A 14190-nucleotide genomic window follows, 5' to 3' on the forward strand; every position below is an offset into this window, starting at 1 on the left:
ACTGTATGCAGACAGACATTGTACTCAACCATTGTATTTCTCTTTATATTTTCCATTAATGAATTGTACTAGACTGATGGACCCTCACTCGGCCTTTGATTTAAATCGTAAAATCATCACGAATTTTCAGGTTTATCTTGTTAAAGGCCCGCAGACGAGCGTGAAGTAGCTACCTTGAAAGTAAGAAAGTACGTTTTAGCTTGCTTCAATGACATCATAACTCAATTAAACTACAAGTCCCAACAAACACGAAGGTCCGCCCACTAGTTTGAGTGGCAAGTTGTTTGTTTCACTGTTACCAGCTGCTGGGCCATTCCAATCTCTGTCGGAGTGGAAACACGGGGGCCGACAGACCTCTCTTTTCTCCCTTCCCGTTTACCTCATTGTGCTTTCTTTTATTTCACCCTGCTTTTCTCTGTCTCCCTTTCCTTTAGTGGGTAACTTTTCCTTTGCACCCCCGATCTCTTCTATCTACGTTTCAGGTTTTTTTTCCTAGCTTCGCATATTCGAGTATTATTTATTTATTTATTCATTCATTCATTTTAAAATAGGATCTTACATTTATATTTTAGATGTTCCACAAATGAGAAGACGCAAAAGATGGAGTTGCACATTTTAGAACATAGCTTGAAAGTAGCCAGTATAGCTAAGGAAGGCATCCAGATTTGCACCCACGGATTAATCAAACTCGCCTTCCTGCCCTCTAAAACAAGGTAAGTAGCTTTATTTGTGAACAATGCAAATTGCAAGTAGACCTATAGAGATAACTAATGTACTCTAAATTGTGTATTTGGTGCCATGATCAAACTACTGAAGGGTCGGATTAGAAGTATGCGTAGCTACGTAACGCCTAAAGCAATGTAGTTTTCATATGGAATGTAACTGTTTTCCCCCCACATTTAGGCCTATTTAAAACTGAGTACTCGTAGCTTTTAAACTCTAACAGTATGGCAAAACTACATATTTGTATGTGCATGTAGTTGGTAGGCTGCAGTGTCTCTCTCTTTTGCATTTCTTTCGACGAGAAAGGGGCGTGTGTGTTTTATGCCTGTCTGGTTGTTTTTCTCGTAGCAGTAAAATTACATGGTGTGGTTGCTTTAAATTAAAATTGAACCGGCTGCGTGAGACCTTACGCAGTCCGCGATGTCGACTCTCATCCTCGATGTTGCAGCGATTATACACGGCAATAGCTTCTGTCTTACAAAGACATGTCTGACCTATATGATTTGCCTTTGTGGTCCAAAGATTAACGAGTCATTTTGCTTATTCTGAGTGTCTGAATTGTCTGGAGACTATACAGAAAGGCATTAGTCCAGCGAGATAAACACTGTAAAAGTTTCTCCCCAAGTCACCTAGCTCAGGCCTAGGCCTATACTGACTGTTTTCATAGTTATTTAGTCTTTGTTAACTCATCTGTCAGACGTTCTATGCAGTATCCTACTGAACACGTTCTTGTCTGATTCGATTGAGAGGAGCTTTAAATGTGTAAAAAGTATTTTCCAAAATCATCAAGGATTGTACTTCTTAGCTTATGCCTTTTATGCAGACCATGATTACAGTTGACAGCTAGTGGCTACATGTCAAGAAGGCAATTCATAATCTGCATTGCAAAACCTCTACAGTCTTTAAGGGTGTACATGAGGTCACCCTACTGTTTTCTGTTATTGACGTGTAAGGTGACAACACAATTTACTTGAAGAATGTTTGTCATGGTTAATTAAAGACTCGAGGTCCATGATGTGCAGTATTTCCTGTAATGGGGGATCTGTTCTAGACAGAAACCCAGTGCAACTGTTATAATCTGTCTCATTTTTGTAATGCATGCTGATGATACTTCTGTGTTCCACAGTTTGGCAGTTGAGTCTTGCGGCTGATTGAAGTCACACAGATGTGGTTATGTGCCTTTAGATGATCTGTTTTCAGTGGGCAATGCATCATCATTTAAGATCAATAGTCACTTCAAAAAGTCTTAATCCATACAGGATACAATGCAAAAGGTTATGGAGCGTCTATAAATGATTCAGTTGATTTGATGTAGCATATGTGAAAATCCTCACATTACAGTATGGGTGTTGATGTACACTGCTAGTTCCCACTGGTGTTGTGTGCAGAAGCCATGTTTTATTTATTTCAGTGGAAATATGCTCGAATGGATGACCATTTTGTCATGCTGGATGATCACACAATAGCAGCTTTTGCTTCCTCACTTATATAATTAAGGTGCTCTCTGTACAGATCACATTGCCTCACATTAACTTATTTAGTGTTTCTGTGTGAAGTCTCTCATATCCCTGTAGAATGTGAACAACAGCTGTAAACAGAACATGAGGGAGGGGGAGGGGGAGGGGGCGTGTGTCATGAACATTGCTTGCTGTTCAAAACATTGATGGCCTTCTTAGTTTTTTTGTAGTGGCTCGCAGTCAATTCCACAATGATGTTTCACAGTCAGCTAAACAGAAGACAATACCATTGCTATCGAGTGGGGTGTTGCAACTAAACTTTTTTTCTTTTATAAACTTGGTTGAAAGTAAATCAGATGGGTACTGACTGACTTCAGGCCATCCTCATCCTCATCCACATCCTCACTCCAGTGAGAATGATAGTGAGCACATTTAAAATGGGTGACAAGGTTGAATGCAGCGCGTGAGTGAGTCTCTCTGCCAGTGCAGTATTCACAAAGTGGAATCAGCCCTCTGCTGAGCTGCAGACATTTTCCTTGCACTTTTGCGCAAGACATTTGAGGCCTGTCCGAAATCTGAATTGTCCACCACCAACAACCAGATGAAGAAATGTCTGGTGATTTGACATGGTACTATTTTACCACTGTGTCATTCAGAAAGAAGATATCATTTCAAACCCTTAGTAGACGTTAGACCTTGATCACCAAAATTATATTTTTCCCTGTATTTCTCCAGCAGCAGGTATTCACAATGAAATGAGTGAAGTGCTGGTCAACAGATATGAATACTTGTGCAGTGTGTTTTGGCCAGTTCACGATCAGGTTTTACGATCCGCATGAGAGTCAGCAGCAGCTGCCTGCTGGGCATCTCTGCTCTGCTGTGGTGTGTGTGTGTGTGCACTGCACACTGCATTCAGGAGTGTTTGTGTAGGTGGAACCCAGAGGGAGTGTTTGCAAAAACATCTCCACTTCTGCCTTGCGGACGTTTGCATGCTGATCAGATGACTTGGGCTAGGCCGCGGTGAGAGATCAAGCTGAGATATGAAAGAGCCCCATCAGGCGTTTTTTTTTTTTTATTATTATTATTATTTGTTTGTTTGTTCACTGAAATGTGCTCAAATGATTGCAGATTAATAATATCCTTCAAGATAGTGCTGTGTGATGTGTTTGTGTGCTCAGATGTGTTTTCAGAATAGATGTAGATGTGACGTGTTTTCAGAATAGCTCGTTAAGTGGCTATGTTGATTGCTCTGTTAGTGCAGAAGAGGTGGCGGGGGATAAGATTGACCTGTTGTCGGCCACAAGGGAAGGGCATCAAAAGTCCTCTTTGCTCTGCGTTGTTTTCTCCCCATCATGATCCAATATTCTGTAAGCCATATTTTTAGCAGACTAACCTCTGATCTATAATAAAAGAGTTTAATTATAGATCATCGAGTGTCAGTCTTTCAAGTGTAGAATTCATGTATGTGGTCCTCATTTGAATTTCTCTCTTCTTTCTACAGGTGTAAATTTTTTAGTCTTACAGAAACCCCAGAGGATTACACCATAATCGTTGATGAAGATGGCTTTAAAGGTGAGGTTTCGGATAAGGAGCAATTTTACTCAATTCCTTGCAAGTTCTTGCATCTTGACTCTCTGCCAATATTTGACCACATATTGCCACATCAGGTCTCCCTTTTCCATTATAGGTTAACAGAGGGCATGCTATCAGTGGTTTAGTTTTGTGGTTCAGTGAGTGAATCCATGTCATTACACACAGGTTGCCAGGGTGACCCTGATTGGTCACCATGGCTACAAGAAGCCTGGGGTTGCAAAATAGATGCAGTTCCAGAACGGACTGTTGAAAGTTTAATTTTTTTTTTTTTTTTTGTTCGGATTGATGACCACCTCAGTTCACCCGAAAGATTTTAGAGCAGAGCTTTGCTTCACCCTTGTTGTATGGGGGAACTGCACAGCATTGTGTAATGGAACCTAATTACTTTTCTTTTTATTTTAAGATGTTGTGTCTACTGTAATGTCATTTTCAGACTAAAATCTTCTGAAACTGGAACAGCTTCTATGTACGGTCATCATTGGTCATGACAAATATTTAAAACAAAGTATTTGGGTAATGGCTAATTCATTTATTACTAATATTCATGGTCTAATATTTACTCTGCAATATGAATCAGAATGTTAGTATATAACATATATCTTCATCTTGAATGTTGATCTACCATTGATGATGTTGACAGGCTGCAGACCTTGACTCTTGAGTATATGGGAGTTTCACATACTGTAGGTTTGCTGTGCCACTCCACTGACATCCTTTCATTCTGTTTTTCAGAGCTGCCACAGTCGGAGTACCTTAGTGTTGCAGAGGCTACGTGGTTGGCTCTCAATGTGGTGTCTGGAGGTGGCAGTGCCACCAGTTCTCAGCCAATTGGAGTGACTAAAATTGCCAAGTCTGTGATAGCACCTTTGGCCGACCACAACATCTCTGTGTTCATGTTGTCTACCTACCAAACGGACTTCATCCTGGTAAGTCTCACCCAGAAGTTTACTTTTGTTGTCACAATATGTTTTTATCTATGTTTGCCCAAATAGAACATAAAGAATCAAGATGGTCTACATCCACCAAGAACTGTGTGAATTTATTCAAAATTCTTGACACAACCTTCCTGAAAAGTACTGCACAAAACTGTTGCTATAGGCAAATTAATGCTGTTTTGAAGAAAAAATGGGATATTGCACCAAATATTAGTTCGATTTTGCATCCTTGCATTGCAGCGGTTTTCACAGGTGCCTAAGACTTTGGCACAGCACTGTATAAAATGGTAAGCCATGCTTAATGCCTTACATATGTCTTACTGTAGAAAATGACCAGGGTTAATGTCTAATTTTGCAGCACATATTGTTTTAATGGCGGTCTTTATATCAGTTTGGTAGATTTTAGTAGTCTCACTTGGAGTTAAAGTGCAGATTTAATTATAAACAGAACAGTTTTGGAGAGTAAATCTGTTTTATTATTGCCCTGTTTGTGGTTGCAGATGGTTAAATTCGTATGATTTTATGTGGAAAGTTGTGAGGATGGTAGAAGTGAACTTTTGTTAGTGTCTGATGTTGTTCTGTGGATTGCTCCTGTTTGCGGTGTTCACTACCCCCAGCCTTCCTCTCTGCCAGAGGTGGAGTCCCTTCACTGCTCTGTCTTTGAACCACAAAAGTCTCTCTGAGCAGCAGGGCCTGTTTATGAAAATAAAATGTCGATCCGATGGTAATCTGGGGGGGTGGGGTGGGGTGGGGGGTAGTTATGTAAAGAGGATCAGCTCTGGATCAGCTTCTTGCTGGAATTCGTGGTAACATTCATGACACTGTTCATGTTCCAGGCCAGCTGCTCCCAGCCTGGGAATAATCACAGGGCTTTAGCTAGCGAGAGGAAATGACCTGCCTCTCGGCACATCGGCCGAGGCCAGGCTGCAGGAGTCTCTCTCACACACACACACACACACAGTCTGAGGCACTTTCATTCTCATCGTCAGAGAGCTTACATAAATAAAGGGGTCTGGCCCGAACACTGAGCCCAAACATTCAGAATGGGCCTGAAAATAACTCTCCAGCTGACTCAACCAGCCCAAAGGATCTTTTTACTTCTTTTTTCCTTTTTTTTTTCTCACTGTGGTTTGCGCCTTATGCACACGTTGTCAAGGCAACAACAAAAAAAGAAATTTTGTGAAGAGCAGTGGAGCGTCTACTGTCACATGTTCAACTGTTGCCTCATCTGGGTGTCATATGTGCACAGAGCTAGCTGTGTTCTCAAGAAAACAGTAGTTGTCGATAAGTGGGTTTATTTTCCATTGATCTGGAATGAGAAAGTAATGTAGTTAGTTTAGGTCGGCTGCCCTTGAATAAAACATCGCACACACACACACACCACTGGCGCAGTCGTTATTAGATGTGGAGATAGTGTTTTGGCACAGTGGGTTAAGAAGAGAAATAAGAGGTTAGCCTCTATCTCCTGTTATAATGCTCTTTCGAAATGAAGCTGCATTGCATGGAAGGCATAGAAAGAATTATGCAGTCTATTCTGAAACTTGCACTGTGTGATACTGTCTGTGAGGAATTTAAACTATCAAAACATTGTGTTGTTGATACATGAAGCTCAAGTAGTGGTGTAGCCTTTAGAAATAAAGCTTTGCTATTTGGGAAAGCACTTAGTGATCTCACTTTCACAATTGCAGTTTGTTCTGTTGTAGTCTGCATGAGAATCAGACAGATAATCATGCCACTAACAACACAGGCTTATGTAATATGAACTTTGTTGTCATCCATCAGTTAGAAAACTAGATGTACCGCATAGCGGTACAAAATATGACCGCCGCTCAGTCCTGTACGTCCATTCCGCAAAAATAAATCATATTAATGAATTTGTCTCCATCTTCTGCTCCATCCCCCACTCTTGAAACTTTTGTGTATGCTTGTTTGGAATGTGTGTGTGCGGGCCGCACACAAAGTAGCCTACTGGCGCTGCAAAGGTGAATAGATTTGTAGCACTTGCCAAAAAATGTGTAGCCTTGTTATAAAACTTTAAAAATCACAAGTAGGGCAGTTCAACACAGTCCATCCATTGCAACTGGACTGATGAAAGGTACACCTGTAGGCTACATTGTATTTGGGAAAAGCAGAAGGTAGCAGCATAATGTATTTATTTATTTATTTATTATTAAACAAAACAATCCCTGTCAGTTCCATGCAGTTTTCAACAGCTATCAAGAAGAGAGGTCATGTCATGGATTTTTGTGAATGTTTCTTCTTCTACATATGCATACGTTTAGTCATCTAGTTCATATGATATTCAGCTTTATTGTCAATGCACAAATTAAATACCAGTAGTCTAAAACAAAATGCAGTTTTACCCAGTGGTGCAAATAACTGACATGTCCAAAGTTGAAGAGCTACCGTCCGTTATTGTTTGTGCAAATAATAGGCTGATTCATGTTCCCTTGCATTTTGCAACTATGAGGTCCATGGTTAGTCTGGCTTTCGCCAGACCAATCCTTTAAGAAATCGAAAAAGAAATCGCCGGCAGATCAGGCTGAGTTCACCCAGCCTAGTCCATGGTAGGCGCCCGATAGAAATATTGTTTACTTTTGCGATTGAGATATCCAAGCACTGGATATTCCTGCAACGTGTTCGCCCCCCGGTTTCAGAGCTATTCTAAATGCTATGCTAGGCCTATTACACAACATAAATGGTCACTAGGCTATGCTTGCGACCCAAATAAAATCTCATTTGGGAACCAATGGCTTACAGTATCAAGCGGACTTAAGCTGCCACCTCTTGGTGAAAAGTTAATAGTATTGCATATCAGTATACATTTCACGCAGCTGTGTTAGGCCTAATCACGGAAAGCGCGAATGAAGTGGACACTTCTAAATGGAACCCAATCCACTGTATAGGCTACAGTAGCTCAAGGTCTGTGGCTAAAGCAGCCATAATGAAAGCGTTATCATTGTTTGGATACTTCACACACACGTGTTTTTTTTTAATCGCATAGACTACAACTACCAAGCTGGAATCAAAGCACATCGATTTCCTCTCACACCCTAAACACGCACTTCGAACAAATAAAAAGCGTCTCGTAGGCAAAACTGTATCGGACCGGTGTAACGTTGGTACTAAATCATCCATCGCAAAGAATATGTGTAGGTAGCCTACAGCCCTGCCCTGGATACATCTTTCAACGTGCGCTCTAAAACATTTGGTTTAAATGGAGATGTACAGTAGATCATCACGGGTGCGTTAATAAATCTACATTGCGGCGAGTTGACACAAATTATTCACTTTGACGAATTTATGTAGTTTCAGTCCTAGTTACTTTACTTTGAGCCATGCTCTTCCCTACATGAATCACCTTTTGAAAATAGAGGATTGAAGTAGCCTATATGGGTGTTTGGGAATGAACGTTGACTCAGATGCTTTTTGAGACTTTGAGCAGAAATGTCCCAGCCCGGTGTTTAGGATGCATCATAGACAGGTTATCTTTCAGGTAGCCTATATATTTTCCATTAAAAAACCATCACGTAGCGAACGTGTTGTGGCTAACTCACTTAGCTCCTGTTAGTAGCCTAGGTTATGGTCATAAGCAAATGAGATGACAGTCGAAAGATACAATTAGTGCTGTTATCAATTTGCTTGGTTTGCTAGGTGCAAATCACAAATGAGTGATTATGGGCTAGGTTGATGTGGGCCCTTGAGACCAACATACCATAAAAATGTATTCATCCTCGGTGCCACGGTTCAGGTAGTTATTTAGGAAAAACTGCATTTTTTGGGTTTTGGGGGGCCCAGCGCAGGGGGGGGGGGGGGGAGTGGCCCCCGGGGACCAAATTAAATTTTTCCGTAAAAGTCTAGTGGGGCTACATACCCACCAAATTTCATGTGCCCTGGTGTTTCGGTGTCCCGGGTATCGTTGACCAAAAATTCAGGAAGTAGATGGTGGACATAATAACCATTGGTTGTGCGTCAGCATTGGCTTCCACCATTTCAGTCTAAAATCCCCTACTATTTAAAGACAAGTATGATGGATCTTACAGAACAAACGAAATGAGAAAAAAAGAAAACATGATGCACAAGATGTTGCCCCCATTGACTGCAGCCTACATTTAATGACAACCCTAGTCTACCCCCTGACCTTTACCTAGAGAGTGTGAGCAAGAGCAGTGTACTAGAATTATAACCTTTAGTTGTGTGTTCAGTCAGTCAGACAGACCACTATGACACCATGTGATGGTTGGGACAGTTGCACCACAAGCTTTCAAGTTTCACACATAATTGAGCTATTTGTGTGAAATGAAGTTGTGAAATAAGTCACCTACTTGTCTGTAGCTCATCTGCGTTTAGAAGTATACATTTATGTATAGGATTTCCTGTGAGACCAAGAATGCAACAAGCTTCAATTAACCACTACTGTAATGCTTGACATTCACTCTTCTCCATACTCGACTTGGACTTCCAAAAAATTACTTGTGAACATCTCTAATATGAGTACGTAAAATGAATTATTACCACTAAAGCTGCCTGTGCTAATCGCTGCTTTTGTGTTTTGTCTTAAGGTTCGAGAACGAGATTTACCCATGGTCATGCACACGTTGTCCTCGGAGTTCACTCTTCTGCGGGTTGTGAATGGAGAAACGGTAGCCGCCAACAGCACTGGGGTCACAAACGGTTTCGTCAAGCCAAAACTTGGTGAGTGTCCCTATACTGTATGCCTTGGGAAAGCTAACTGGACTAACTATATTATGACTTTATTAGGTACAGCTTGTGTATACTGGATCCAAGAAATCTAATTCCATGAACTGAAAGAATGAATGTAATTTGAGCCCACGTTACTGTTGTGAAGCAACATTTTGACCTTTTAATCGTTGTTGAGTAATCGGTCTTATATAGTAGTGCTGTCTTGCAGAGTGTGTGTGCAGTGAGTGGAGTGGCTGTGAATACTGTGACTTGCCTTATGGTTGTCACCAGGGATTAAACTGGTATTTGGAAGGTTGTGGAACTCTTGACTGGAAACTGGGATAGGGGGATGGGAAGTTTGAACAGACAGCTTAACAGGCAGCTAGCTGGGTCCTAACCTTTTTACTCAACTGAATTTATTTCGCTACCTGTCAAATTGAGTGCCCCATCTTTATTTGAAGCAGTTTTCCTAACATACTGAATCAAATGCTGCAGGTTGTGGCCAGTCGAGTGAAGCATTTGGGCAGACAGGTTGTTTAATCTGCATGTGCATTAAGCTGTAATCACGCCACTCATTTCCCCTTTCACTGCTGTCCTGGGCTGGGAACGTTTTCTAACTGAGCTCAGCAAATCTGGGTATGGCCTCTTACTGTAGCTCAAATCAAAATTGGCTTAGGCCAAAGGAATCTAGGCAGCATGTAAATCCTTGCAGGGGAATAGTGGTTAAATCTCTTCTTTTTTTGTCCCCCCCCCTAAAAGGTTGGCTGTCTGGGCCAGTTTAACCCCTTGTGCCACAGAACGGTCTTAGCAACACATTGAGATCAGGTTTCCTTTCTAGACCTACAGTCAGTAAACTGTAAGAATGTGACTGTCTAGTCAACAATTGTGACGATTGTTTGTCTCACAGCAGGCTTACAGTAATGGCTCCAAAGAAAATGCTTAGATAGTGTTAATCGGGATATTAGTTAAGGCATATTTGCTACAATTCAGGAATTTTAGGGGGAAATGCATTGACATTAGTGTTTTGTATTTCACTACATTGTGTCTATGCTGACTGACTGACTGACTGACAGTGTGGCCTCTCTCTCCAGTCCCACGGCCCATCATTCACCCCCTGTCCAGCCCTAGTAACATGTTTTGTGTGACGAGCCTGGACCCTGACACGCTGCCCTCCGTGGCTACCCTGCTCATGGACGTCATGTTTTACTCCGGCGGGTAAGGACCCCTCTCCTGTTTCACATATGGCAGCCACCACAAGCCATCTGCTCACTCCATTAGTTGAGACCGATGCTCTCTGCCTGAGAGCTGGGGAGAAAGGACACTCAGCAGAGAAGGGAGGCTAAGCAAGAAAATGTATCTGATGTTAGTCTAACTTGAGTGCTTCTTTTGTGTTATATCTGATGTTAGTCTAACTTCAGTGCTTCTTTTGTGAAGTGTTGGCCCATGATTGACTGTGAGGGTGGTGACATTGTATGATGATGTGATGATGGTCCTGTGGGCTTGACATTTCCAGGGTGAAAGAGTCAGGAGCATCTGGGGACGATTCTGGACACATCCGATTCTTCTCCTTTTCCCTTATAGAAGGCTACATCTCTCTCGTAATGGATGAACAGACTACTCGAAGGTGAATGTCAGAAGTAGCCATCAGCCATGTTCATTAAGAAGCCTATGGTGGTTCCAGAGATGTTCATTATGTCATGTCTATATTGAACTGAAATATACAAAATGTAAATAAAACCCTGTGATTATGTGTGATGGGGTGAGACATATTAATGTTTACGCATCATGGCAATAAATTGCCATTGTCAGAACTTTGCTCAATTTATTACATGAATTCAACTTCTGTTCCTTCTCCCAGGTTTCCCAACAATGTCCTTTTTACCAGTGCTTCAGGAGAGCTTTGGAAAATGGTCCGCATCGGAGGTCAACCTTTAGGATTTGGTGAGTAGAAATAATTACTTGGAAGAACTATGATGGTTCTTCTCATTGTGCAAGTGTGTTTTTGTTAGTTTTTAGAAAAATAACAAAGCAATAACTTTGGATCTGGTTTTATAGAAATTGTATCTCATAATATTTCAAATGATTTCAAGTACATTTCCATGTTTTTTCTGTGGCCATGTTTCAGATGAATGTGGTATAGTTGCACAGATATCTGAACCTTTGGCAACAGCCGACATTCCAGCCTACTACATTAGTACTTTCAAGTTTGACCATGCCCTTGTAAGTAATACGTCAGCCCTTCTACATCTCCAGAAAATGTCTCATCCAATATTTTTTAAATGCTCTCCACACTTAAGTTTAAAGGTTGTATGTCATAATGGATGTATTTTAGTGCTCTATAATGTTATAAAACATGCATCATCAAAACCTGTATATTTAGCATTTTATACATTCCCATGAAGGAGGGTAAACCGATTAACAGCTACAGTCATTTTGCTTTTGCAAGAGAGTAGTACCTTCCTCACCTTCAACCACCTGACTTTTCTCAGGTCCCAGAAGAGAACATCCAGAGTGTGATCGGAGCCTTGAGGACCAATGAAAGTGCAGGACACTGAAGGTCATGCGAACGGATGACAGTACCATGTCCTTGCTAGCATTGATTTCTCATTATCTCAAACTCTTAAAAGTGCCAAGAGCTTACCATTGGTCTGCTGTGGGTGGGTCGCGGGGTGGGGGGTTTAGAGCAACCTTGGGAGGGCGTCTTTTTTTGTTGTTGCTGTTGTTGTTGTTGTTGTTGTTGTTGTTGTCGTCGTGGTCGGGCAATGGTGGGTATAGCGGGTTTGGCTGTAGTTCCGCAATCAGCAGTAACGGCTCCCACACACAGTTGCGTGCGTTGCAGTGCTGGAGACGCATCCCGTTCACTTTACATGGGCTGACGTTATCCGTTGCCCAACTGAATTGTGGGTCCGTTGTGTCTCGTTGCTCCCGTCGTTCGCGTTGAGAAGTTCAGCTGTTGCTGCACCGACGGACGGCACCAGCCAATCAAATTGCGAACAACAGACGCACCAGCCAATCAAATTAGTTATACCTTAAGTCATTTGCATAGCTACCGTCGGGAACACCCACTGGTGTGCGTTGACGGAACGCAACTATGTGCGGGAGCCGTTAGCCCTCCCCTGTTCCGCTTACAGTTACTGTGCCAATATCCACTCCGCTGCTTCCCTCCCGCAGCCATCCCACTGCCTGCCTAAACACTATCCACTTCAGTACGGACCCCCAAGCTAGCGTGACTGCAGTGTGTGTTCCCGCGCGCTCTCATGTTCGATACTCTCCTGCCCCACCCATCATCACATGCCACTTTACCTTGCTAATCAGTCCTGCTGAGAGGCAGACCTGTATATTTTTTATATATACATATATATATATCTTTTTCTTTTTTTCTCCCTTTGACACACACCTACTCCCAAGACACTGCAAAGAACCCCCCCCCCCCTCCCCCCTCCCTCCAGGGTGTCCGTGGGCCCCTGACTGCCTTTGCCTTTAGTCTTCCTTTAGTCTGGATCATTTCCATCACTGTGTTCTTCACCACTGCTCCTCCCTTCCCCTCTGTAACCACAATGTATTAGTAATTGGTCCTCCACATGGATGGGCACAGAATGTACACCGCAATTCCTGAGATTTCTTTTTTTCCCTTCTTTGTCTTTTAATTTGATTCTCTCAGTGCCAAGACACTTTAGACCTAAACAGACACCTTGTCTAAAGCCCAACATTTCTTGAGTGCAATTGAAGGCAATGCTTTTGGGTTGCTCACAGTGACATGAGAGCTTGCGTAGCTCAGAAACCTGGTATGTGTGTTGTCACCATGAGTAGAATAAGCTTCTGTTGTTATGTTCACACGGCGTGATCATTTGTGTGGGAAGGTGAAGCTCTGTCTTGGGCCAGGGGAGGTGAGGCCGCAGGCCTGAGCTTCACACTTCCTTGCCAATTAGCAATGCTGAGATTTAACTTTTTGTATTCAGGTACAATCAATTTCTGTCTGCATTGCTTTTTATTTTTTTTGAGTGGGAGAATTATTTTAACATGGCTTACTTTTAGTGCTTTTTGACTGGTGTTAGAATGATGAAGCTTTTTTATTTAACTAATTTTCTGTTCTATTCATTACTTACATAAAGAGTGCAATTTACTGTACAAACTGGTTTACTCACCTTCTTAGTTTTTAGGAAAAATGTGCCACACTATGTTTCGCCTCTTGCCAGTCCTTACCACAACTGTTGAACTTTGAAAGCTAGTGACACTAGCAAAGAGGAGTGGAGGTGTTGACTGATTGTTTGTTGAATGTTAGTCTCAGTCATGTGTCATGGACACTGGCGTTAGTTTAGGCCTTCAAGCCCCACTGGTCTGCACTTTATTGAAAGGTCTGTCTGAGAGACCTTACTGTTCTGATGTAAAAAAAAAAAATGGGGGAAATTGCCCTTGAAGGAATCTCAAGAAGGTGTTACGTCTGTTGGTCTTAAGCATAGCGGGGTTTTGTTTTACACAGGCTTTCCTCTTCTGTTAGCTTGGATTAGCAGAAACCATGTATTTGTTAGTATTTATCAATGTTAACTTTGAAAAGGGTGACATTTCTGACAATTAAAATTCTGGAAAAAAAAATCAGTCTGTAGTGTTTGGCTTGGAAAGCCTGTTGCTTTGTGTATTTGTTTTCTTTTGGTTGTAACCTGATGCAATTTGCTGCTAGAGTGGGATTTAATGTACTGATCCTGAGAGCTCCGCAAATACACAAGACTACATACTGGCTCAGAATATGGCTGCCTAAGATCTATACCTAAGTATTTCACCTTTTTGAATGGAACTAGTGG

The 14190-nt window shown here is 41.8% G+C and overlaps 1 protein-coding gene across 1 annotated transcript; it reads left to right on the top strand.

The window, feature by feature from the left end:
* The first annotated feature begins 300 nt into the window (after positions 1-300).
* Positions 301-13987, top strand: castor2 (cytosolic arginine sensor for mTORC1 subunit 2). The gene is made up of 10 exons (XM_042091402.1): positions 301-482; positions 573-713; positions 3682-3752; positions 4506-4699; positions 9271-9403; positions 10483-10606; positions 10905-11015; positions 11250-11332; positions 11517-11611; positions 11881-13987. Exons 2-10 carry the CDS (start codon positions 601-603, stop codon positions 11944-11946), a joined length of 990 nt encoding a protein of 329 aa, XP_041947336.1. The 5' UTR covers positions 301-482; positions 573-600; the 3' UTR covers positions 11947-13987.
* Positions 13988-14190: the final 203 nt, after the last annotated feature.

Source organism: Alosa sapidissima, chromosome 5, assembly GCF_018492685.1.
Source record: "Alosa sapidissima isolate fAloSap1 chromosome 5, fAloSap1.pri, whole genome shotgun sequence".
Classification (NCBI taxonomy): domain Eukaryota; kingdom Metazoa; phylum Chordata; class Actinopteri; order Clupeiformes; family Clupeidae; genus Alosa; species Alosa sapidissima.

Excerpts from the sequence above, each read along its gene's own strand:
- castor2 (XM_042091402.1), top strand. The coding sequence starts at position 601 with ATGGAGTTGCACATTTTAGAACATAGCTTGAAAGTAGCCAGTATAGCT. Across the intron at positions 714-3,681 it reads TTCCTGCCCTCTAAAACAAG|GTGTAAATTTTTTAGTCTTA; the intron begins GTAAGTAGCTTT and ends TTCTTTCTACAG. Across the intron at positions 3,753-4,505 it reads TGATGAAGATGGCTTTAAAG|AGCTGCCACAGTCGGAGTAC; the intron begins GTGAGGTTTCGG and ends TCTGTTTTTCAG.